This window comes from Saimiri boliviensis, chromosome 12 (genome assembly GCF_048565385.1).
Source record: "Saimiri boliviensis isolate mSaiBol1 chromosome 12, mSaiBol1.pri, whole genome shotgun sequence".
NCBI classification, from domain to species: Eukaryota; Metazoa; Chordata; class Mammalia; order Primates; family Cebidae; genus Saimiri; species Saimiri boliviensis.
The window spans coordinates 98,317,767-98,344,710 of NC_133460.1; the positions used below are offsets into that span (position 1 = coordinate 98,317,767).

Genomic DNA, 26,944 nt, shown 5'->3' on the forward strand with positions numbered 1-26,944 from the left:
GAGGCCTTTTCCATGTTGAATCTGGCGCTCTCAATGTCCAGGCTCGGCTGCGGCGTGGGGACCGAGAAAGGGCGGGGTAGGTCGGGAAGGCAGTTTAATTACGTGCCCGGGAACTGCGACGATTTGGACTTTTGGCACTTGGACGTATCAAAAAGAAAAAAGTGTCGTTGGCGTGGAGTGGAGCTGGTGAAGGGTGAGACGAATGCGCCCTTTGGGAACCACAGGACAGTGAACGTTTCGTCTCTCCCAGCGAGAATCTCCCGCGGGCCCGGCGGCCGCTTCGGGAGCCCGGAGGGAACATGGCGGCGCCCGGAGCCCGGGGCCGCAGCCTCTCCGGCCTGCTCCCCGCGCAGACCTCGCTGGAGTACGCCCTGCTCGACGCCGTCACCCAGCAGGAGAAGGACAACCTGGTCTACCAGTATCTGCAGAAGGTGGACGGCTGGGAGCAGGACTTGTCTGTTCCCGAGTTTCCGGAAGGTGAGGGGCTGGCGTCGGGGTGGGGGCCCCTCCTGGCACCTCCCCTTCCTCGGGGATGGCGCTCTCCCCCGAAGCGGTGGGCTAGGCGAGTTTGTGTCGCTGGCGTCTGGGGGAATGGCTCTTCGCCTGACGTGGGCCGCTGCTCTTGTGCTCTGCAATTCCAGGGATCCCCAAGCGGCCACCGGGGATGGAGACCCACGTACTCGTCTGTGTATCCTGAGTCCTGCCCGCCCCTGATGTTAGCCAAGTAGAGTCAGTGAATGTTTAGTGTCCCCGTTGGCGATGATTGCAACGTTCACACCATTCTGTCCGTTCAGTCTGGTTCCCCAGTGTCGTCTTGTCATCTTTTTGCATCACCTTGACATTTATTGATCATTTTTTCTTGTACCACGCAGTTTTTGTTTTTGTTTTTGTTTTTGTTTTTGTTTTTTTGAGGCGAGTCCGGCTCTGTCACCCAGGCTGGAGTGCAGTGGTGTGGCCTTGGTCTCATTGCAACTTCCGCCTCCCAGATTCAGGCGATTCACTTGCCTCAGCCTCTGGAGTAGCTGCGACTACAGGCACGTGCCACCACGCCCGCTGTTTATTTATTTATTTATTTTGGTAGAGTGTTTCATCATGTTGGCCAGGCTGGTCTCGAACTCCTGACCTCAAGTGATCCTCCAGCCTCGGCCTCCCAAAGTACTTGGATTACAGGCGTGAGCCACCGCGCACAACCTGCCACACAGAGTTCTAAACACTTGAGGGAATATTTCCTTATTCAGTCATCTCTATAGCCCAGTGAGGTGCTCGTATCATCCTCTTTTACAGTTTTTTTTTTGAGGAAATGGAAGTACAGAGAGGTTAACTAACATGCCTAGGGCCTCACAGCTGATAACTGCCCCGGTTGGATTGACCCTAGGTTTGCTGATTTCTTAGCCCGTGTCCTGCTTCTCCGCTCAAAGTCGTGAAACTAATACTTTTAAAAATCGGAATCAATTATAGCCTATCTCCAGGGTTTAAATCCTGGCTATGTGAGCTTTTGAAGCATGAAGGAATAGATATTCCCAGCAGGGCTGTTTGTGAAGCACATCTTGCCATGATACGTGAAAACATATTTTACCTTCTTAGAATGGGAGTAGCATTGCTTTGCCTGGTGGTGCTGGCGTGTGTCCTGGAGTGACACTGAAACCACATGTATAGTTAATTGGTTGGATGTGGCAGAGTTCGGTTATCTCGTGGGTGGTATATCGGAACCTGCCTCTGACAACGAAGTATTTCGTGTCTTTCCAAGCCTTTTGCACTACCCATGTTGAGAGGTGCTTATTTTTCCTACTATTAATCTTAGATTGGATTTGAAATATTGTGGAATTCTTACAAAAGAATTGGGTACATGAATGCTTATCCCATCAAATAACTTTAAAATATTGTTTACATCTATACAAACACATGCTTTAAAAATTTTTTTGTAGTAGGTACACTTACCAACAAGTAGGCCATCAGCTGGGATTTGGGGATGGTTTTTTATATTCTAGTCTTGTTTGTATTTACAGGGAGTGTATTTTATTCCCATGAGACTTGACCTCTGTGACTCATATAAGTGAAAAACAGATAATAAAATATTCAGGCTTTGTGTTTAACGTAGTATGATTTTCTACTGGATCCAATTATTGAGGTTAGAATGTTAGAAATGACTATTTTCTTGGTTTCTTTAGCAGTAAACTATAATCAAAAAGTCATAAACATAACTTTATCTCAAAAACTTCATGCTTTGTTCATTTCTTAGAAGACTTACATGTTTATGGGGACAGTGCAGTGTAATGGTTAGATTTATACAGACCTGGATCTTTGTTAATCCATTTTGTTAGTTGTGTGATTTTGAGCAAGTTACTTGACCTGCAAGCCTTATATTTCTCACTTGCAGAATTAAACTGTTATTTACCTTTCAGGATTATTATTTGTATTGAAAGTAATGTATGTAAAATTCTTAATTTACAGAAAAGCTTACTAAATGTTAGCAGCTTTTTATTGTATTCATTGTAATTACTGTTATTATAAAATACATTATTATTATTAAGCCTGGTAAGAGCACAGTGAGATGTGATCTTTCTATACTCCCTGATCTAAGTCACTCTTCACTATTTACAGAAAAGTCACAGAAGACATTAATAAGTATTTTGCAAGTAGGATATGAAATATACATTAATTAGTGTGAAGTTTTGTATGATCACTTGATTTGGTGTATAATTAATACTTTAGCAAAATTGATAAGAGGTCACTGTACCCTGAAACCTCATTAGTTTGGACTAATTGGCACAAATATTAGTTTGAGCTGCAGATTTTTTTTTTTCTAGAATTTTGTTACAATTGAGTAACTTCAGTTATTGTTGTTAGTCATTAGCTGTTACTGTTTACTTGTTCCTCCCAACTTTGGCTTTCAGTTGCTAAAAGCTGTTCCAAATACTTGCTTCGAGGTATAATTAATAGTTTTAATAGCTGTATTGATTGACTTATAAGCAGTAAACTTTGTTTTCCTAACTTGGCTAAATAGGGATGCTGTACTTTATTATTAGTTAACAAAATCTTCATAGTACAGACTCGTGTATGTACTATGTAGTACTATAGTACAGAAAGGGAACACGTTCTTCATCAATATTAATGTTACCTCAATGAAATCTGCAACAGTAGTAAGTGTATTTTGCTTAACTTTACATTTAAAATACTTTATTTTGTATTTAGGGTCTCATCCAAATTCAGAATATTTCAGTTTCTTCTCCTTTAGAAAATTAGCTTGGGCATTTTGTATGTTTATCCTTATATACATTTCATTCCTTTTTGATATTTAGTTATATCTTACTATTCTTAAGCTTGACCTTTATTCTCAGTAGCCCATTAGTATCTAATTGTCTATGTAATTAGGTTCATTTAGTATTTGATATTTCTTTTTTTTTTGTCGTCAGTGTGTTGCTCTTACTCCTTTTCACAGACTATGACAGTATTTCCAAAAGAATTTAGTAGCTTTTTCTTGCTTTATTTGTAGACAGCATCCTAATCGCAGCTTTCATGTCCTTGACTCCTCCTGCTCCCCCACCTGTACCCCCATCCCTTCCTTTTCTTTCTTCCCTTTTGAGCTTTTTATCTCTACTAATTTGCCTTCTTAGTCTTTTCTTTCAAACCACAAGTATCTGTTTAGTCACAGTCATAAAGATATGTTGGTAGAAAATGGTGGTTCAGAGTATACAATAATAAATACATCCAACTGTCAACAGCCTTCAAATGGGTGCTAGTCTCTCTTAAAGTGTTTGACTATTTGCATTAGTCTTTTTAAAAAAGTCATATTTTAATGGAAAGTTTTTTTTAGATAAATTTTATCTCTTTTCCTTTAATCATTATAATTTACTTTATGTACATTTCAGGATTAGAATGGCTGAACACAGAAGAGCCTATTTCTGTCTACAAGGATCTTTGTGGAAAAATAGTCATCCTTGATTTCTTCACCTACTGCTGCATAAACTGTATTCACCTATTGCCTGATCTCCGTGCATTAGAACACACATACTCTGATAAAGGTATCTGTTCTTTAATTAGTTTCTAACAGACTGTCCTGGCATAGTCACTGGAAGAGTGGCTGACTCATTAGCTCATAAGAGAATGAACATTTGGCAAGACTTCAGTGATTCTAAAAGTAATCTCTAATCTATGAATTAAAGACTTCATGTACCTTTTTATAAAGGGTTAAGCTTAGTGATAGTGGTTTGCCTGTCTAAAGAAAACCAGCATTTAGTATATGGTTTTCCTCTGAGGTTAGGGGTATAATTTCCTTTTTTCATGATCAGATATTTTAAAGGGTCTTTTTATATGTTGAGGCTTACTTAAATTTGTTCTATTTTTTAAAAATGAAATGTGACCTTAATTTTATACTCTTTTTCACTGTGATAGGAAGGTTTAAAGTTCTTATTAGACAATGAGACTAGGCTGTCATTAATACGGAATGGCATGAACTGCAGTGGAATGCAAAATATAACAGATACTCTTTCTTTGACACTGCTTCATTAAAAATGATTTATTACAGCTAATGTTTTTCAAAGCAGACTAGGAAATCCATTTTTATGGTATTACAAATTCTAAAGATGTAGGAGATTAATTGACTTTAGAAGTTTGAAACATTAATCAGATTTTTTTTCTTGTCTACTTTCTAAAAAAAGACATGGGGGTAAATGAAATTAATTAAACATACCATTTAATTAGGTTTAAATGAACTGAAGCACTAATCTTGGAGTGGATTAAAAAAAAAAAAGAGGGTCACCGATCCTGTGATAGTAAGGATGAGAATAGATTATATATGTACAAAAGTAAAGGGTATTCTGAAACTTACCTTAAAAGGGAAGTGATAGAGAAATCTTCAGTGCAACTGAAACTTCAGATGCTTCTGAATTGTAATAGATTGTATGTTAAAATTACTAGTCAAATGATTTATCAAGAACTCAAATATTTCTACTAGCTAAATCATGTTATAAATTTATCTATATGGATTTAAGAAATATGGATATCTTATTATCTCCTAGGTTTTGGATGCCAGTATTTCTTGTTCAAGACATCACATTTATTGAACATGTGTTATGTGCAGGGTACTCTGCTAACTGCTGAGGAAATATGTAACAAAATTGAATTAAAAACATTATGGAACCTGAGGAAAGGAATAAGTCACTTTGCCTAGAAACATTGGAAAAGATTTCTCAGAGAAGGAGACAATTGAGCTAGAACTTGAAAAATGAGCAGGAGTGCAGCTGAAAATGAAAATGGGCAGAAGGGACACTCCTGGCTGAGGAAGCGTCAGGTAAACAAGCATGGAAGCACAGAGGAGTAGGATTCTTGCTCCAAGAACAGGTAAATAATTTAGTGTGGCAAGATTCTAAGAGTTCATGGTAAAAGTAAAAGGAGACAAAGGTAGGTTAGGTTAGGGCCACATTGTGAAATGTATTGTATAGCGTTCTTAATAGTTTAGACTTTTCCTTCTGTTAAGGATATAGAGAAACTGAAGTTAGGTTTTGATTTGTTTGTTTTTTTAGTAGAAGGATGACATTTGTGTTTTAGAATGGCATTATGCATGGAGTTAAGAATCTCAAAGTTTACCAGTTCCATACCTAAGATCACCCCTGAAAGACTATTTGGTGAGCTTGTGGTTAACTCCATACCTGAAGCAGATTCAGTGACTTCTAGAATGGATGGATCCCTATCCAACCAGTTTACTGGAAACATTGTTTTTATAGCACATTGTGACAAAAAATTAAAAATATTTTTATATACAAATACACTTCTGAAAAGCAAAATACTTTGTAAGTGGAGTGGGTATTCGCTGTCAGTTTCAGCAAAGAATTACAAATCATACACAAAGAAACAGGAAAGTGCAGCCCATTCAAAGGAAAAAAATAAACCAGTAGAAATTGCCTCCAAAAAATATCTGATAGCATATTGATGAGACAGAGACGTTAAAACACTGTCATAAAGATGCTCAGATAACTAGAGGAAGATATGGAATAAGTTAAAAAAAAATGTATGAAGAAAATGGAAATAGCAATAAAGAGAGAAAACCTAAATAGAAGCCAGAAGGAAATTCTGGAACTGAAAAGTGCGCCAACTGAAAGGAGAAACTCACTGCAGAGGCGGGGCTCCTTGACTTACAATGCAGCTGATAAACTCATGGTAAATTGAAAATATCATTAAGTTGAGAAAGTATGTTTAATGCTTGGCAGCATAGCAGATGGTCTCTGACTTATGATGATTCAACTTAAAATATTTTGACTTAATGTGTTGTAAAGGTGATACTAAGTAGAAATCATAAATCATAAGGAGCTCTTTGACTTACAGTGGGATTATGTCCAGATAGACTCATCATAAAGTTGAAAAATCATTAAGTCATACCCTCATAGGTCAGGGGCTGTGGAGAGAGTCAAAGACAGATTTGAGCGGACAGAAAGAAGAATCAGTGAACTTGAAGATAAGGCAATGGAAATGATTGAATCTGGGGAACAAACAGAACAGAGATTGAAAAAGAGTAAACAGAGCCTAAAGGACCTTGGAATACCATCAGTCAAACCAGCATATGTATTTTGGCAGAGAATATTTGAATAAATAATGGTTGAAAACATCACAAATTTGATGAAAAACATGAACACAAACATCTAAGAATTTTAGTGAAGTCCAAGTAGGATGAACACAAAGAGAACCATGCCAAGACACATTATTATCAAACTGTCTAAAACCAGAGAGAGAATTTTGAAAGCAGCAAGAAAGAAGCAACTCATCACATACAAAAAAATCTACAATAATCAGCTGATTTCTCATCAGAAACCTTGAAGGCCAGAAGGCAGTGGGCCAATATATTCAAAGTACTAAAGGAACAAAACTGTCAACGAAGAATTCTACAACTGGCAAACTGTGATTCAAAAGTGAGAGAGAAGGCAAGACATTTCCAGATAAACAAAAGCTAAGGGAGTTCATTACTAGACCTGCCCTGAAAGAAATGCTAAAGGAATCTGAAATGAAAGGACACTAGGCAATAATTCAAAGCCTGTGAAGAAATAAAGATCTCAGTAAAAGCAAATACATGGGCAAGTATAAAAACAAGTGTTATTGTAACAATGGTGTTTAACTCCATTTTTTGTTTCTACATGATTTAAGAGACTAAAATTATTCTAAAAGCTAATATTGCGATGTCACATTTTGTTTTCTATGTAATTTTTTTTGTTTGAGACAGAGTCTTACTCTCTTCCCCAGGCTAGAGTGCAGTGGCACAGTCTCGGCTCATTGCAACCTCTGCCTCCCAGATTCAAGCAATTCTCCTACCTCAGCCTCCCAAGTAGCTGGGATTATAGGTACTTGCCATCAGGCCCAGCTAATTTTTGTATATTTTTTAGTAGAGACAGAGTTTTGCCATGTTAGCCAGGCTGATCTCGAAGTCCTGACCTCAGGTGATCTGCCCACCTCAGCTTTCCAAACTGCTGGAATTACAGCCATGAGCCAGTGTACCCAGCCTGTTTTCTATGTAATTTAAGAAACTAATGCATTAAAGTAAATATTAGTTTATATATTTGGAGATATACTGTATAAACATGTAATTTGGGGATATCAACAACCGAAAGGGGTGGGGATGGAGGTGTTAAAGGAGGAGAGTTTTTGTGTGTTACTGAAGCTGGCATAAATTCAGATTAGAGTATAGTAACTTTAAGATGTTAAATGTAATTCCCCTGGTTACCACAAAAAGGAAAAAAAAGCTAAAGAATATACACAAAATGAAGTAAAAGAACTTAAATGTTTCACTACAAAATAAAAATCCACTAAACAAAAAAAGACAGTAATGTAGGAAATGAGGGATAAAAAAGCTCTAAGGCATGTGGAAAACAGCCAAATGACAGATTAGTCCCTCTTTGTCAATAATTACTTTAAATGTAAATGGATTAAGTCCTGCAATTGAAAGGCAGAGATAGGCAGAATGAATAAATAATATATTCCAACTATATGTTGCCTTCAAGAGACTCACTTTTGATCCAAAGATACAAATAGGTTAAAATCGAAAGGGTGGAAAAGGATATTCTATGCAAATCGTAACCAAAAGAGCTGGGATAGCTATGTTAGTATTAGACAAAATGGACTTTAAATCTAAAAAGGTTACACGAGACAAAGGAGGACATTATTTGCTAATAAAAAGCCCAAGCCAAGCACAGATTGCACCTGTAATTCTAGCTACTCAGGAGACTGAGGCAGGAGGATTGCTTGAGGCCAGGAGTTAGAGACCAGCATGAGTAACAGCAAGACCTCATTTATTAAAAAATTCAATACATAGATGATATGATTATAAACACTTAGTTATTTAATAACAGACAAAAATATATGAAGCAAAAATCAACAGAATTGAGGGGAGAAATAAACAATTCTACAATAGTAGTTAGAGAATTATGCCCATTCTCCCCAGCAAGAGACGTTACGCAACAACAGCAGGATTGCATATGGGACATTTTCCAGGATAGACCATAAGTTATGCCACAAGTTAATCTCAATAGATTTATTAAAGATAAATATTAAAACATCTTTTCTGATCACAGTAAGATGAAATTAGAAAGCAATAACAGAAGGAAAACTGGAAAATTCACAAATCTGTGGAAACGAAACAGTACTCTTTTAACCTATGAACCAAAGAAGAAAACACATGGGTAATTAGAAAATACTTAAAGATACATGAAAGCACAGCATAACAAAAGTAATGGCGAAAAGTTATGGCGAAAAGTTTTAACATGGTGAAAACAGGGCTAAGGAAGAAATTTATAGTTATAAATCCTTATATATTCAAAAACAAATATTTTAAATCAATCCAATTTTATACCTTAAGGAACTAGAAAAAAAAACAAACTAAACCCAAAGTTAACCGAAGGAAGGAAGTGGAGTCAAACAGAGAGAAACAAAATAGGTAATAGAAAAGAGTGATTTAGGTACAACCAACCGAAAGTTGGTTCTTTGAAAGTACCAGAAAAATTGATAGACCTTTGGCTAGCTTAAGGTAAAAGGAGAGGACTCAAATTACTAAAATCAAGAATGAAAATGGGAACATTGCTATTGATTCTACAGAAATAAAAAGGATATTAAGACTACTGTGAACAATTGTACACCAACAAAGGGACAACCTAGATGAAATAGGCAAATTTCTGAGAACAAAACCTACCAAGAGTAAAGTATGAAGAAGTAGAAAACCTGAATAGACCTATATCTAGTAGCATTATTCACAATAGCCAAGATACAGAAACAACATAAGTGTCCATTGATGGATGGTGGGTAAGGGAAGTGTGGTATATGCATACAGTGGAATATTATTCAACCTTAAAAAGGAAGGAAATTCTGACAATATAGATGAACTTTGAGGACATTACGCTAGGTGAAAAAAATTTACAATTTTTGCCGCACGTAAAAATTCAAATACTGCATGATTTCACTTACGCAGGGTACTTAGAATAGTCTGAATCATAAAGACAAAAAGTAAAATGGTAGTTGCCAGGGACTGGCAAGAGGGGAGATTGCAGAGCTATTGTTTAATGGGTACGTTTTCAGTTTTGCAAGATGAAAAGAGTTCTGGAGATGGAGGATGGCAGTGGTTGCACAGCAATAGGAATGTTTACCCTGAAATGTACACTTATAAACAGTTAAAATAGTAAATTTTATGGAAAAAACTGTAAGAACACAAAAATGGGTTTTTAATACCTATTTTAAAAATGAGTCTTACAGGGTCAGAATTGTGCACCACTGGGAGGGGTACAGTCAGTGGTATGTTGGAGCAGACCCCTGCAGGCTGGTGGTGTGAGTCATTTGTTAAATATGTAAGAAATTTTATGAGCCAGTTGTAAACTTGAAATTAGCCACAGTGAGAGTGTTTAGACCATAGAAATCAGCAAACGCTACAAGTCAGGGGTTTTTAAAAATCACTTTTCTTCCCCCCATTCCCCTCACCACCCGCAAGAGTTAAAAGAGTTAGTTTATTAGCATATCACTGGGTATGATTTACTGCCCCAGTAACTCATTTGTTAGTGTGGTAGAGAATACTGACTAATGTTTTTCTGTATTTGGCTGTTAGAATATTCTGGAATAAATTTTTTTTCTTTTTTTGAGATTACTGTGGAACTTTTTCTTTAATTTGCCACAGGTTTGTGAAGAATATTGGAGAAAAGGAAAAGCGTGAGAAATGGTTGAGAATGCCATTGTGATCAGTGTTCACAGAGGCTGGCTGGCTTTTTTTTTTTTTTTTTTTTTTTTTTTAATATAACATAGACTTTCTTTTTCTTTTTTCTTTCTTTTTTTTTTTTTTCTAACTTTAAGTTCTGGGATCCATGTGCTGAACGTGCAGGTTTGTTACACTGAGGAATAAATTTTTAATCATTAAAAAGTATTTTGTAAGTAGTCTCAACATTGTATCTCAAAGAAACACTACTTCTGTAATATGCTACTATGTGAAAATTCTGATAATAAAAGATTTTTATATTGATCAAAAGTTAAGTTCAGTTTGTATTCACAAAAGCAGACATACCCAGAAATTATCACATGGCAACTCAAGCTGTCCCTAAGTCACTAAATTAAATTTACTTTTTTGAAGTTAAATGTCTTTTCCCATTCCTATTTGATGTACTTACCTGCAGCAGTGCAGTTTATGTTCTTGAAGTGACATTTGGCAGTATATTAAAAATTCTATGAAATGTTCCAGTCATTTTACCAGAAAGCCAAAAATGCTCCACTGAAAAAGGAAGTGTTTATTAATTCAAAACACCTTGAAAGAGTCCCAATTTCTTAATCAACCTCCTTCCTCTAAATCAGCTTTTAAATACAGGGTTGTAGTAGGGGCCAGTGCCACTTTCACAGTAGCGAATGAGAAATTGCAAATGCCTTAAAGCAAAAAGCAAAATGTACTTAATGATAATGAATTGTTCTGATGTTTAAACATTTTTAAAGAAGTAACTATGCCCTAAGATTGTTTTTAATTAATAATAATTTAGTACACATTTATGTTAAACTGACAAGTACCACAGTGATACTTTACCCTTTTCTACTTGAGAGCTAAGTTTTTTTAATGCTATATACATTAATGGTATGTTATTATATAATACTGAAATTGAATATAATGGCTATTATCTAAGGAAAAGCATTTTTGTTTTATAAGAAAACGTCTATTAGGAAAACTTTGTATTTTAACATGTGATTGCTAGGTGTATGTTAATATATAACTAAATCAGACTTTTAAAAATCTGAATTTCATATTACTATTGAGTAAATGCTAGTATTATGTAGTATGTGTTTTTTTCTGTTTTATACTTTATTAAAAATTAGAAGAATATACTTTCATAGTAAAGCTAAGCCTTTAAATAAGTCTGTATATAATTTCACTTTGTGTCATGGTTCTCAAATCTTGCCCCCAACCCCCACCAGGTTTGATAGTTTTCATTAGGAGTACTCAGAAGATTCAGTATATAGTTGTACTCATGACTGTGTTACAGCAAAAATATACCAAGCAGAATCAGGAAGGGGAAAAGATGCACGGGGCTAAGTTGAAGGGAGACCAGGTACAAGATTCTAGAGTCTTCTTTCAGTGGAGTCAACACAAGATGCTCTTAATTTCCTCAGCAATGTGTTGTAACAGCACATTTGGAGTGTTGCCAACCAGAGAAGCTCAGAAATCATCAAGGTTTATACTGGAGGCTGGTCACGTAGGCAGCTTCTGCCTGCTGGCATGTTCCAAAAGTCCAGACTCTCAGAAGGAAAGCAGGTGTTCAGCATAAACTGTATTGTTTGTACAAACATTTTAGGCATAGTGAGCCACTCTTACCAGTTCTAGGAATGGTGAAAACCCTCCCAAAATCTCAGCTCCCAGAAGCCAGTCAAAAGCCAATCTTGTCTGCACACCCTTTAGCCGTCAGGGCTACTATGTTAACTCTTTCTGCACAACACACGTTATGTTTTCTTTATTCGGCAGTCTATTTATTGTTCTGTGTTCTTAAATAAAATACGTTGAAAAACATTCCGAATTTATGGCACATTTTCACATGTTTAGTGCGGACAACAGCCTGATGTCAGTTTTTGATTGGCTTTCAAATTTGCGTCTCATTTCTTCCTCAGTTTGGTGTTGAGTGATTTTGATCGTTTAATTTTTTATGTTCCATTGTTCTTAGTATAAAAACTAAAATTTTGCCTATCCAGCATCTTTTCCACACCCTTCTCATCCTTCAAGGCTGTTCTAGCCTTCCTGGCTTTCCTTCAGTTCCTAAGTATCATCATTCCTCTTGCTTTAACAGCTTGACGCAGTGTTCCTTCTGCCTGGAGTCATCATCTCATCTTTTTTGTCTAGTGAAGTCATGGTTGTCTTCTGGATTTCAGAATGTCTTTGTTACAGTTTTTTTTTTTTTAAACATTTTTTATAACACCGCAAATATTCTCAATCCTTGCATTTTACCGTGTTTTTACATTGCCTATGATTAATTGTATATAGTACACGCTCTACTATAGTATATACAGTTGTAATTGAGTGCACTTATATGTGTTTAAGTATACATCTTGCAAAAATAAGACCTTTGAAGCTTTAAAAAAGATGTATTTTTAAAATTGATTTTATTACTAATATTTTAGAAGCAGTTATAAATTTATTATGTTTTTTGCTTGTTAGTCTGAGACAGGGTCTCACTCTGTTGCCCAGGCTAGAGTTCAGTTGTGCAACCACAGCTCACTGCAGCCATGACCTCCCAGGCTCAAGTGATCTGCCTGCCTCAGCCTCCCAAAGTGCTGGTATTACAGACATGAGCCACCATGTGTGTATGGTTTTGTTGTTGTTGTTTATTTTACTTCACTGAAAAGGAGGGAGTTAAAATTTTTGATAGTTTCTCCTTCCCTCATTCCATTCTTCCTTGGCCTCTTCTCTTCTTTCCTCTCCCTCACTTTGCCTTTCTTCTATATTTTCTCTTAAATTGAGTAATTTTGATCTCTATGTTGGCAAAGAATTCACAAAGGGAAGACTCTTTTACATCTGCTTTTTAATGTGCGTGATTAACAGAAAAAGCAAAATAATTTAAGAAAAATCTGCATATTGAGGTTATTAAAGAAAATGGGATATTTGCATATTTGGCAAATATGTTTGTATATAGATCAGTATAGATACTGTATTTAAATATGATATGGCTTATGCAGATTTATAAATTCCTTCAGTATTTATGTCCAGGGAAATCATTTGTTTCCTACTTACATACTAGGTACTGTGCTGGAGAATGATAAAACATGCATGGGTCCCATGTAATTAGTAGGCATTATAGTCTAACAAGAGGAGGCATATAATCAAATAATCACACACATATTTTTATAATTTCTGATTAGTGATGTATAGGAAAAATAGGCTGCTATGATGACAAATTACGGAGTTTAATTTGCAGGAAATAAAGCTTTCTTATGAAAGTAAAAATTGAGCTTTAGTTCTAAAAGACAAGTGTGGCTTTAGTAGGTCAGAACAGATGAGAACATTGCAGACAGAGAACACTGTATGTCAACCTTGTAAAGCAAAAGGAATAATGGTATTGTTGAGGAATTGAAGTTCTTGAATACACTGCAGGAAAAGGGTGTCTAGAAGATGCTGAAGAGATGAGATTTGTTATACGAGGAACTGTCAAAAGCCAATGAAGAACTTTCTACAACAAGATGACGTGATCTTATTTGTGTTTTTAAAAGATCAGTGACTCCAGGATAGATAACTAGTTGGTAGACAAGAATGGATATGGGAAATCTGTGACAAGGCTGTTGTGCTCTGTGAGATATCATAACAACCTGAAATTAGTCATAGCTGATAAGATCAATAGGACTTGATTGTGGATTAAGTATAGATGATGAGAGAGGGCTGATTGGTTATTACAGAGATGTCCTAGATTGGTAGTGTAATTGGATGGTACCACTCAGTGACAGGAAACACTGTGAAAAGGTCATATTCGAGGGGAAGGTTATGAGTTGTGTGTGTGTGCCATAACTCATTCAGCCACTCTCCAGTGCATTGGCTCTTACTAGATTATTTCCGTATTTAGCAATTGTAAGCAATAAGTAATCTTGTGGATACGTTTTTGTCTTACTGGTGGAATCGCTTAAGGATAAATTCTTAGAAGTGGCATTGCTGGGTCAAAGTTAAGTGCATATGTAGTTTTATTAGGTATTAAAGTTGTACGAGTTTGCTTTCCTACGAGCAGCGTGTGAGTGTACCTCTTTCTCAGGTGCTGCCTTAGTAAAATGTTTTGACATACTTTTTAATTTTTTATTAATCTAATAGGAAATGGTATCTTGGTATAATTTTAAGATGCATTTTTGAGTTGGGTTAATCTTTTCTTATGTTTATATGACTATTTATTGTACACGGAATTTTGTCCACCATTATATCCTCTAACTGGTTATTGTTTGAGTCTCTGGAATCTTCTTAATATACTGTTAGAGCTACATATAGAAATTTTTCAGTCTTATGCCTCTAATTGATTTCACTTGTCTAATTATGTTGGCTAATCCTCCTCCCACTCCAGTTTATTGTTAAACAATAGTAGAGGTAGTAGGCATTTTTTCCATGTTCTTTATCGTATTGGAAATACTTCTGTTTTATACTGTACTTCTATTTTTATACCAGTTTCTGGTTTTATACTCGGTTAAATTTAATCAATGAACAAAAGTATGAAAGATAAATAATTGTATGTTAAACCTAATGACTAAAAAGAATATCTCTGCTACTTCTGGGTTTGGAAGAAGATGGTGGCCACCTGATCTTGAATCTCCCCACTGGCCCTCCCTTCTGTTCTAAGCAATAAAAACAAGGAGAGCAAGTAAAACCACATTTGACCCTGCATTTCACAATCCTAGGAGACAGAGAATATCATGGCCATCACATTACATACAAGAAGTTCAGAAATAAACTAAATTCCCATAAAGGTTCTATTGCTATAAGTCTGTGGATGCCAAGAACAAGTATAGGGGAGACTTAAAAGACTCCATGAGAACACTAGAGTGGTTCAGAGTATGTAGATAAAGCACAAACAGAATAGTCTTCTTACCCCCAGAAAGAGAAATTCCAATACAAAATATAAAATACTGAACACAGGTCTGGACATACTAGAGCATATCACCAGCTCTTAAAAGAATGCAGGGCTAGAAATCAAAGCCTCAGAGAAGCATTGCTTCTGGGAGTTAACCAGCTATGTAGGAAAGATGTGGTTTCCCTTGGAGATAGGCCACTGAAGGGAAAGAAGGAACTATGAGGGAAAAGGTAAGGCTGTAATGGAAACAAAAGAGAAAGTTGTTGTATCAGCCCCTCCTTCCACCAATGCTATTCACACATGAAACTGCCCAGAGAAAGGGAACTGTCAGAAGAGGGTGCTGTCAAACTAAGAACCCTATTCACAAAATGAAGAGGAAGAGAAAAAAAAGCAGATCATATCTATATAAAAACTACTGCAAAAAAAAAAAAAAAAAAAGCTGAAAATGCTGATACAAATTCTCTAATAATCACAAAGTTGGCAAAACTAACATAGTACCTCATACTGGATTAAATATTCCTAAATCAGCATTTGGAATAATGAAAAAAAAAAAAAACTGCTTGAATCAAAAATTCGAAAACTAAGAAATGGACAAAAAAGAAAAAAGGAAATGAGTGTTCATTGAATCCAGAAAAGAGAAGACATATTCAAAATTGTATTAGAAATAAAAACTAAATTACAAGATGTCCAAGGGTCAATACATTTGTATAAAAATTTAATGAGGAGCGTTAAAGAAAAGCAGGGGATGAAACTCCAGAGAATGAAAATGAGCTTAAAAAAAAAAAGAAAAAAGATTTTAAAAATGATTAAATTGGAAAACAGACAGAAGAGGTCCAACATAAGACTACTTGGAAACCCTCAAGAAAATGAGAGCAGCTGACTGGAACAAATATCTAAAATTCAAATCCAAGAAGACTTCTAGGAAAGAAAAACCTTGAATATACAAATTGATAGGGCCTACAGGTATCAGGGAAAATTGACCCAGAACAGTCCAAGAAGTACCCTAATAAAATTATTATACTTTAAACATTGTAAAACAAAAAGGGTAACTTACAAAGACATGTAAGTTGGACTAGCCATGCTTTTCACAAATAAGGTACAAAGCAAGGCAACAGTAGCGTGTTATTTCAGGAATCCTAATGAGTGTAAACCATAAAACCAAAAAGATTATATCCAACCATTTGTCCTTCAAGAATCAATCAATCAAGGTTAAAGAAAAACAGTTTGAATTGTGCAAGAACTCAGAAAATATTGCGCCCTTGTGCTCTTTCTGGTGAATCTACTATAGGGAGAGCTAGGGAACCAGGGGTGAGTAGGGAAAATGCTAATGGATGGATGGAGATTTTATACATGTAGAGCTAACACCAAAACTAGGATGTAGAGTTTTGGTATTAGTCACAGTTTGATTAGAGAAGTATACCAACCAGGGATAATAATGAATGAATTAATAGGGGATTCATTACAGGTAGTTAACCTTATGTCATTGTGGAGCTACATGGCTAAGTAGTGTATGTGAGGCTGTTGCTTCTATGTGCTTCTGCAGCCTACCTGAGTTTTCTGACTTTTCACAGTCTTTAAGCAGAGGTTTGCGTGCATATGCACCTGTGGTTTGGTTTGGAATTAAAGTTGTAATTATTGGCAAATAATATCATCTGATGGCAGATCAGGCAGTTGAAAAGGAAAGATGGATATAAAGTAGCAGAGAACAAGGGTAAACCAGAAAGGATGTGCAAACATGAGCTAGAACTTGCAAGGATAAACTGAAACCCATATAAGCTTCAGTTTAGATAATGAAGTGGAGCAAAACGCTATTTGGAGAGGCAGAAGGAGGAGATCTACAACCCATATATTCTTATTTCCCTTTCATTTACCTCGCATATCTTTTTTATCCCTTTATTTTTAATATTTTTAACCTTTCTGAAGCACTTTTTCTTAGTGTATCTTTTATATACAGAATTTACCCAGATCTTTTAATTATTAAGAGTTAAGCCCATTGGTATTTATTCATATGACTGTTAATGTGTAAGTATTATGTGTATTTGATGATACTTGTTGTGTTTATCAACATGATGCACTTCCTTTTCTGTTTTATTTTCCTAGTATCTTCTGATATTTAGGAATATTTACATTTATCTTTTATTAGTTATCTTTGTACTTACAATTTAAAAAATAGCAAAATTTGTTGAGATTTTACTCTACATTAGGTACTATGCTAAATGCCTTACACAGATTATCTCTTTTAATTTGCCTGACCTATAAGGCATTTACTGTTATTTTCCTCATTTCACAAATGAGAAAACGAATGAACAGGTTAAGTAACTTGCCCAAGGTAACAGGTGTGCAGTTCTTCTCGCTTCCTCTTTACCCACATTGCTCAGGCAACCATTCCTCACTGCATCTTTTTTCTCAGTTGCTTTCAAGGGGTGCGTGCGTGTTTGTGTGTGTGTGTGTGTGTGTGTGTGTGTGTGTGTTTAGCCTTTGGTTTTTAGCAGTTTGTTTATGATTTGTCTATATATGATTTTATTTTTTTTTAATTTGGTGTGTGCTGAGGTTGAATTCTTTAAATTTATATTTTAATCAAATTTTGAAAGTTAGTGCATTATTCATTTATCTTTTTCTGCCCCAATCTATTTATTCACTTTTTCTGGAGCTCCAGTTATACTTACTTAGATACTTTGAAACTGTTCCACAGACCCCTGAGGTTCTGTTCGTTTGTTTTTGTCAATCTTCTTTCTTTGTGTTCTTGAGATTGGATCATTTCTGTTGCGCTATCTTCAGGTTCATTAACCTTTTCTTTGTCATGTCCTTTTTGCCAATGAGATCATCCAGTGAACTTATGGTATTTTTCACTTCTAAAATTTTTAGTTATTTTTTATAGTTTTTCATTTCTCTGTTTATGTTTCCTATCTTTTTGCTTATTTCATTTGTGTTTTTCTTTACCTCATGGAGCATAGTTACCTAGTTGCTTGAAAGTCTTTGGTAAATTGAACATCTGCTTTATTTTGGCATTGATACCTGTTGATTTTTTTTTTTTTCTGTCTCTCAATAATTGACCATATTCCCTTGTTATTTTCTTTGACTGTCAGGTAACTCTGGATTGTATCCTGGATGTTGGAATGTGATATGGGTCCTGTTATAGTCCTCTAGGGAATATTGGTAGCTTTATTTTAGTAGGCATTGAACCCTCTTAGTTCAAATTACAACTTCTGTCTCATCTTCCATCAACTCTCTCTCCTATAAACCCAGTTATTCAGTTTTCAGCTCTCCAAGCATTTGCTATACTTTTTTGAATCTGTTTCATGCACTGTCGTTTCAAGGTTAAACTAAGACTTGTAAGTGTTCATACTCAGAAATAAGGAGTTGTCTTCACCAGCTCTCCTCCCCTCAGGCTTCTCCCACACTGTCCAGGTTACATGGTGGTTACATGGTTTCTTGGGCCAGAATTGCAGTGGGGTTTCTACTGGAATTTTAGTGCCTCATGCAGCTCCAAAACTGGGACCCACTCTCAGGGCAAAGCTAGGAAAAGGGTGGAAAAGGAAAATAAAATTGGCAGCTCACTATTCTGTCATTTGCTTTTCTGAGTTTTGACCCTCCTGTACGATCTACCTGGTCACGTTTACTTTTCTCTGTCTTCGAGCATGTTTCAGAATTAATAGTTGCAATAGAAGCACGAGTTGCTGGGAAATTATATCTCTGCTACCTTGGTAGTCAATATTGCAATTTTTCACTGTATCCAGCCTAACAGGTGGTTATTTTTTGTTGTTGTTTGTTTGTTTGTTTGTTTTTGGTACTAACTTCTTGAAATAATGTATTGATTAGATAAAAGAAGTATGTTGTTTTCAGCAGTTCTTTCTACAGAAAGGTTTGTTCTAAGAACCATACAATAAGAATTTTAAATAAATCAAAAGCCTTATATTATGGAAACATCTTGCTTATATTTATTTTGTTACTCTATAATGTAAGGTTAGATTTAAAAAAATAAGAAAGTGATGTAACAATAAATACCTCCCAAAAGCAGCATAGTCAACTCTGTATTTCAAAGGGACTTATAGGTGGAAAAAATTTCAGCATTTCATAAGAAAATAAAGATGATTTTTATAGCATTATCTAAATAGAAGAAAAAAAGGATTTTAATCCTGCAATAGCCATATGAATTTAATCATATTTGTTTTTATGTAATAAGATTGTCATGAGATTTAAATTTGTTAGTTTTTATATGTGTGTTAAAATGCAGTTGAAGATCCCAGTGTAGTTTTACTTTTTGTTTTTTGTTTTTTTCATCTAAGAACTTTTAATATTTATTAGTGACCTAAAACCTAATGTGTGAATGATGATATTCAAACTTAAATATTTAATAATGTTTACATATAATTTTTTCCTTTCAGATGGTCTTCTCATTATTAGTGTTCACTCGGCTAAGTTTCCAAATGAAAAAGTCCTGGATAACATTAAGAGTGCCGTTCTTCGATACAACATCACCCACCCTGTGGTTAATGATGCAGATGCCAGCCTTTGGCAAGAACTAGAAGTTTCCTGCTGGCCAACTCTAGTCATACTTGGACCTCGAGGAAACATGTTGTTTTCTTTGATTGGCGAGGGACACAAAGACAAATTATTTTTATATACTTCAGTTGCTTTAAAGTATTACAAAGACAGGGGACAGATCAGAGATGATAAAATTGGAATAAAACCCTATAAAGATTCTTTGCCACCTTCACCATTGCTATTTCCTGGCAAAGTAACAGTAGACCAAGTTACTAATAGATTGGTAATAGCAGACACTGGACATCATAGAATTTTGGTCGTTTGGAAGAATGGACAAATTCAATATAGCATTGGAGGTAAAGTTTGCTTCTGATTATGATATATAATATGTTTTCAGTAAAAAAATAGTTCAGGTAAATATAAAAGTTGAAATGTCTGAATGAAAACTAATTATAGAAAGGTGATATACATGGACTTAACTTCCTAACACAAATTTTTTGTAAATTAATGTATGATGTCTGAATTAACCTCTTCTCACTCCCTCATAAAACAAGCAGAAACACCAAAAAAGGTCCAGGTCAAAAAGAGGAAATAGTTCAGCTTTTAGGTATATTTATACATTCACTCTTGTTTTGTTAAAAAACTGCCAAACTTACTGTGTCTTATGAAAACATAGACATTTTAGATTTCAGACATTTTTAAGTGGAATTACTGTATTTCACTTTCCAAAAAAGTATAGCCTTATTTTTTTAAAGATCATGTCAGTGCTCCATGAACTTGAGAAGTAGATTATAAAATAGATAAGCAGAATTTGTATATAATTTTTTCACCTTTCTTTTATAACAACTTGAACATGTTTCTTGCCCTACTTCCAGAATAGAAATAGGTGTAGCAGCATGATGCTTATAATGTGTAAGTATCATGGAAGCATAAATCATTTTGTTCTGTATCTCCCTGGTCTTAGATCTGAAACTACCTCTTGGTTACATCTATATAATTAATAAACTCTATTGAGTACATTCTTATTAATCCTGCTTATGTAAGCTGAACTGACATATGACAACATGTTAGTCAAAGACAAAAGTAATTCATATCTTTTTGCAGTCAGTCCTGCTTTAGTAATACATGCAGCATTAGTACGTAAAGTAGGAATGTCTGAGTTCCTAAAATAAAAAAGCTAGTTGTATTCCTGTGCTGTGATGTTATTCTTAATATGCCAAGTTAGAGTATGTGTTGTGTTTGTGGTATTTGTTTTGTTTTGGCTACTTGGTATTTTGATTTATGATAGGCAGTTATGAGAATTGATTTGTAACTCAAAAAATGTCTTTTGTAGCAGCATGAATTTAAGTGATTTAAAGTGTTTAATAGACTCTGTAATTTTCAAAATAGTGTAGGTGAACATTCTTTAAGAAGAAACCAGCAGCAAGCTACACTAACCAAAGATATTTCTAGAAATACTGTTACCTTTTGACATAGTTATTCTTTAATTTTTTAAAAATAATTCTTTGGTCAGATACACTTACGAAATACTCAAATAGACTCAGATAAACTCAGGTTTAATGTTATCTAACAGATTTTTATTGGTGATGATATAATATTTCTCAGATTTTTTGCTCTGGTAATTTTCCTTATGATGGGGTATAGTACACAGTATTTTCCAATCTCATGTAACCAGAGAACTCTCCCTTTTTTTTCAGGGAACTCTTATTGATATTAATGACAATAATGGTATTATTAACAATTATAGTTACAACAAGCACTGTATATCTGGCATTATTTGAAGCACTTTACTTGTGTGAACTCATTTTTGCCTGCACAATGCTATGAGTTAGGTACTATTATTAGTTCCATTTTACAGAAGAACACAAAGGACTTGCCCAAATTATCAGCTAGGAAGAGATTTAGACCAGGCCTACTGGGCTCTTGAGTTTGTTTTCTCTTTTTTTTGAGATGGGGTCTTGCTGTGTTGTCCAGGCTGGAATGCAGTGCCATGATCTCGGCTCACTGCAACCTGTGCCTCCCAGGTTCTGGCAATTCTCCTGCCTCACCTCCCAAGTAGCTGGGATTACAGGTGCCTGCCACCACAGCTGGCTAATTTTTTATATTTTTTTAGAGACTGGGTTTCACTGTTTTGGCTAGGCTGGTCTCAAACTCCTGACCTCAAGTGATCTGCCTGCCTCAGCCTCCCAAAGTGCTGAGATTACAGGTGTGAGCCACTGTGCCAGGCCTTGAGTTTGTTTGTTTGTTTGTTTGTTTGTTTGTTTGTTTGTTTGTTTTTGAGACGGAGTTTCACTCTTGTTGCCCAAGCTGGAGTGCAATGGCACTGTCTTGGCTCACTGCAACCTCTGCCTCCCAGGTTCAAGCAATTCTCCTGCCTCAGCCTCCCGAGTAGCTGGGATTACAGGCACAAGCCACCATGCCCGGCTAATTTTTGTGTTTTAAGTAGAAACGGGATTTCACCATGTTAGCCAAGCTGGTCTCATACTGCTGACCTCAGGTCATCCGCCTGCCTGAAGCATCCCTAACTGCTAGGATTACAGGAATGAGCCCCCACGCCCGGCTGAGTTTGTTTTCTAGCTGCTATATTATACTATCTTTCTTATGGACACCTAGGACAATGGAATTCCACAAATAGTTTGAACTGCTGATTTAAAGGCCTTGAATGGCTTGTCTGCTGGCCATGGAAATAACAGTGATATTTTATTGTGTTATACTCCCCACCCTTGAAACTCTACATGAATTGTAAAAACTGAGAAGCGGACTAGAATCACTCTCTCCTATAGTGTGTATGATATATGGTAGGACTTTGTGGCAAAGTGAAATAGCAGCTAAGAAGGATTCTTAATCTGGGGTCCTTGGCCTCTTACGAAAGGCTTGAACGGTCCTCAGGATCTAGGATTGTTTGCAACAATTTAGCCATGTGTATTTTTCTAGGGCTGATTTCCCTTGTATTATCCAAGGAGCATAGCTTTCAAAATTGTTAGAAACTGTTCATCTGCTGAACAATTGAAATTATGTGTAAATCTTTGTAGTCTAGGTAATGGATAATTAGAATGCTTTTAAAATTATTTTCTTCTGATTTATGCTACTGTGCTTAAGTGCTCTAGTAATTATACCATGAGCCCTATCATTAGCAAATTCACTCTTGAGAAAAATGTCCCATGGGGAACGTTTTAGTTTTTAAATGGACATATCATGTTATTTATATTAAAATCCTAGCATTAAATACAAGTTTTATTTTGTTTTACCTTGAGATCACATCTTAAGTGAGAAATTTCATCTTATTTTAGGACCCAACCCTGGACGAAAAGATGGAATATTTTCAGAATCAACTTTTAATTCTCCACAGGGTGTAGCCATAATGAATAATATCATATATGTGGCAGACACTGAAAACCACCTTATAAGAAAGGTAATTTTTCATTTTAAATTTAAGTTTTAATACTTGTAATCAGAAAAGTGATATGTATTTGCTACATTAAATGTTAGTAGTTAAAGAGTGATGCTTCTGTATGTCAGTGTCCTTGTTCTGCTTTTTTTGGGGTACTTTAGTTTTATTCTCAAGTATCCTCTTTTTATTTGTGTCAGTATGTAGTTGCCACAGAAGAAAACCGCATTCAGTACTTTTTTAACACTTTGTTTCAAAGCTGTGTGCCTAATCACTCAAAAGCTCCTCATTTTGAAGTATTTTTCTAACTGCTAGTTTATAATGATCCTTTGCCCTTTTTCAGTTAAATTTTCTCAAACTAGAAAAAAAAAAAAATCATACCTCTCCTGCTTCTCTTTAATTCTTATGCTTTGGCTGGAAATACTGATTAGCCAATTAGTCTTAAAACTTGTTTTATCTTACTATAAAACTAATATGTGTTCTTATTTTGGAAAAGTCAGCTAATACGTAAAGGTAAAAAAAAGTCCCCTGACCATCAATTCCAGTTCCCTAGAGGTAATCATCCACTGTTAAAGTGTGTCTTTTTGGAAATTTCTATTCTTATAAAAATAAATTGATATTAAAAAGACTTTAGAAAAATTTTTAAAAACAAATGTAATCATGCTATGCATACATAATGTTTTGCAGGTTTTTCTAACTGTATTTTTTTCCGTATTAGCCACATGATTGATATGACGATATCACACTCCATTGTAGATGTACTCAGTTATTTCAGACATTTCCTACTGATGTTTGTTTTGGCTAAACCACGGGTCTTTACGTTGCCATATGTTTGTAAAATAACCAAGTTCATCATGCTCATCCTGTCTAAATACATTGTTTCAGATACTTTCTTGCTTTTCTCACTTTTTCTTTCAATATTAACATTTATCCTCATTTATTTTAAAATATAATCACCTATATACATGATAGAAAAAAATACATAGAATGTCTAATAAATGCACTGTAGTGTAAGTCTCCCTGAGGCCTAGAAATATGTTTTGTCTACTACTGAATCCTAGCACCTAGAAAAGAACTGGCCTATGTATGGCAGGTATTCAACAAATATTTGTTGGATAAATTTGTGAGCAAATAATATCTGTTTCATGAAGCATTTTCAAAATTGTGTATTCCTCTTAATATAAAAAAGTGTTACATGAAAAACAGATTTTGTGGATTAGTACATTAAAGCAGAAGTATTTTTAAAAGTCTTGGAACTTTCTTCTTCCAGACTTAAATATGCTAATGTATTGTTGAGTGCATTAAGAGGGGAATATTTGTGCAGCATTTCTAGACTTATTTGACCAGAGAGCCCTTTATAGGCAGAGCTTCTCAAAGGACTAATGTTTCTATGGTGTATATTTTAGGGGAAAGTGGTTTTACTTAGTAAGTTCTTAATGATCAATATTTTTTATCATTATCTTTTTGGGGTTGTATGCTTCTGTAATTCATCAGAGGGGCTAGACATCCAACAGTGTATTGAAGTAGTAAAATAGCCTGTAGCATTCAGGGAGTACTTGTCCTTTTTTAATTGTATTTCTCTTGCTTTACAACTTAATGGATTTTGGAGTATTGACTATGTGCTGCATTTCAAATATTTATGCATTAGCATAATAGCAAATTTAGGTTACCTGAAATTGTTCTATATGATGACTTAATATGGTGTCTGCAAAAATGGAAAGTAGTGTAAGTCTCTTATTTTTCCTTTTAAGAATATAAGAATTATTTTTCCTTTTAAAAATATAAGAATATTTATTGTGTTTTATTTTTGTTTAAGACCTCATTTGCAGAAGATTGAGTTGATTATACTACTAAAATTCACAGCTCACAAACATTACTGTTCCATGCAGATCCTTCTCATTAAAATAATTTATTTAATTTGTAAATTTTCCTGCTTCCCCATCCCCCTCGTACTCTCATTTCCCTTAAACATACCTATAAGCAACCATTGTGGTATATTTAATGCATATATTTTTATTTGTATGTGATCTTGTAAAACAAAGTGTTTTGTGTATATTTTTAAATTATCGTGCTGTATTTTACATATCATAAAGTTCACCCATTTCAAGCCTACAATTGATTAGGTTTTAGTAAATTTAACAGGTTTTGCAACTGTAATCATTGTTTTTAAAACATTTCATCCCCCAAGTAAGAACCCACGTGACCAATTACAAATAGTTCCTATCTCCTGCCATCCTTTGGCAACCATTAATTTCCTTTCTGTCTCTGTAAGTTTGCCGTTTCCAAACATTTTATATAAATAGAATCATATGTTTTCTTCTATGTGGCTTCCTTCATTTTGCATACTAAAAAGTTCATGTATGAAATAACATGTCAGTAGTTCATTTCTTTGTATTCTGTTGTGTGAATATATGACATTTTATCTATCAGTTCACCATTCATAGATATTTAGATTGTTTTTTGGTTATTGTGCATATTTTGTTACTTTTGGCTGTTAACGCATAATCTTATTGTGAACATTTATATGTAAGTTTTACACGGACATACATTTTTATTTGTCATGGTAGATACCTAGAACTGATATTGTACAGTTATATGTTTTATGCTGAATCTTTTGAGAGCTGCTAAATTATTTTCTATAGCAATTGCACCATCTTACCTGTGGATTCCAATTTTCTACATGTTCACACTTGTTAGTTTTTATTTTTTAGAAATTCTAGCCATCCTACTGGATATGAAGTGGCATCTCATTGTGGTTTTGATATGCCTTTCCCTCATGACTAATGATGTCAAGTATCTTCTCCTGTGCTTATGGGCCATTTTTATGTGTTTGAAAAGTGTCTGTTAAGATTCTTTGCCAAAATTTTTAATTGGGTTGTCTTTTCCATAATAGAGCTGTAAGAATCTTTTGTATATTCTATGTACGGGTTCTTCATCAGATATATGATTTGCAAATGCTTTTTTACATTTTTTGGCTTGCTTTTATACTTATTTAATTGTGTTCTTTGATGCATAGAAGTTTTAAATTTTGATGATGACTAATTGGTCCATTTTTTCCTTTTGTAGCTTATGTTTTTGTTGTTGTAAGAATCCATTGCTAAATCCAAGGTCACCATGATTTACTCCTGTGTTTTATTCTAAAAGTATTTTAGTTTTGGCTCTTATAATTAGGTATTTGATCTATTTTGAGTTGATTTTGTATATGGTGTGAAGTAGGGGTTCAACTTCATTCTTTTACATGTGGGTATATAGGTATCCCAGAAACATTTATCCAAGAGACTTTTGTTTCTCCGTTGAAGAGCCTTAGCTGCTTTGTTGAAAATTAGTTGATCATAGGTGTATGGACAGGTCTATTCCATTGATCTCTATGTCTGTCCTTATGCCAGTACCTCACTGTTTTGATTGCTGTAGGTTTAATAAGGTTTGAATTTGAGACATAGAAGTCCTCCCACTTTCTTCTTTTTCAAGATTATTTTGGCTATCCTAGGTCCCTTGCAATTTAATAAGAATTTTAGGACCAGCTTGTCCATTTCTGAAAAAATCTTTTGATTGTTTCTTATGTAAACATATTGTCTGCAAAAACAAATTCCCTTCTGATTTTTAAATTTCCTGTTTCCTTTTACTGTATTGCTGGCCAGTACCTCTCTTGCTTTTAAGCATTAGTAGCAATGATGGGTTTCTTGTCATGCTCATAATCTTAAATACATGTAAATTTTCTCCAAAAGTTTAATATTTGCTGTAGCTTTGGGGAGTAAGATATCTATGAAATAAGGAAAATTTCTTTCTATTGATAGCTGTATTAAATATGCAATAAAGCAATTAAGTGAAATATTGAATAGAATCTAAGTGGCAGGTATATGGATATTTGTTATAAAAATCTTTTAACTTTCCTGTATGTTTGAACATTTTCCTGATAAAATGTTGGGGAGAAGGTCTCAGGAGATGAAAGCAGAACATGTTTTCCCAGTAGAATATATTAGTGTTTCAGTTATGAAGTAAAGTCAACGTCGTGTCATGGAACTGCCTGGGTTTGGGTTCCAGC

At 35.0% G+C, this 26,944-nt stretch overlaps 1 protein-coding gene across 3 annotated transcripts in view; it reads left to right on the forward strand.

Annotated features, from left to right (window-relative positions):
• Positions 1 to 70: 70 nt before the first annotated feature.
• NHLRC2 (NHL repeat containing 2) overlaps positions 71 to 26,944 on the forward strand; it is a 62,333-nt gene continuing 35,459 nt past the window's right edge. The window contains exons 1-4 of one of the 3 annotated variants that reach the window (XM_003922188.4): positions 71 to 477; positions 3,870 to 4,022; positions 19,415 to 19,870; positions 22,805 to 22,926. In XM_003922188.4, coding sequence (XP_003922237.3) covers positions 300 to 477; positions 3,870 to 4,022; positions 19,415 to 19,870; positions 22,805 to 22,926 — 909 coding nt within the window. In that variant the 5' untranslated portion in view covers positions 71 to 299. Of the gene's footprint in view, positions 478 to 3,869; positions 4,023 to 5,018; positions 5,341 to 19,414; positions 19,871 to 22,804; positions 22,927 to 26,944 lie in introns of those variants that run through there. The other 2 variants (XM_074382913.1, XM_039465368.2) reach the window with 2 other exon arrangements.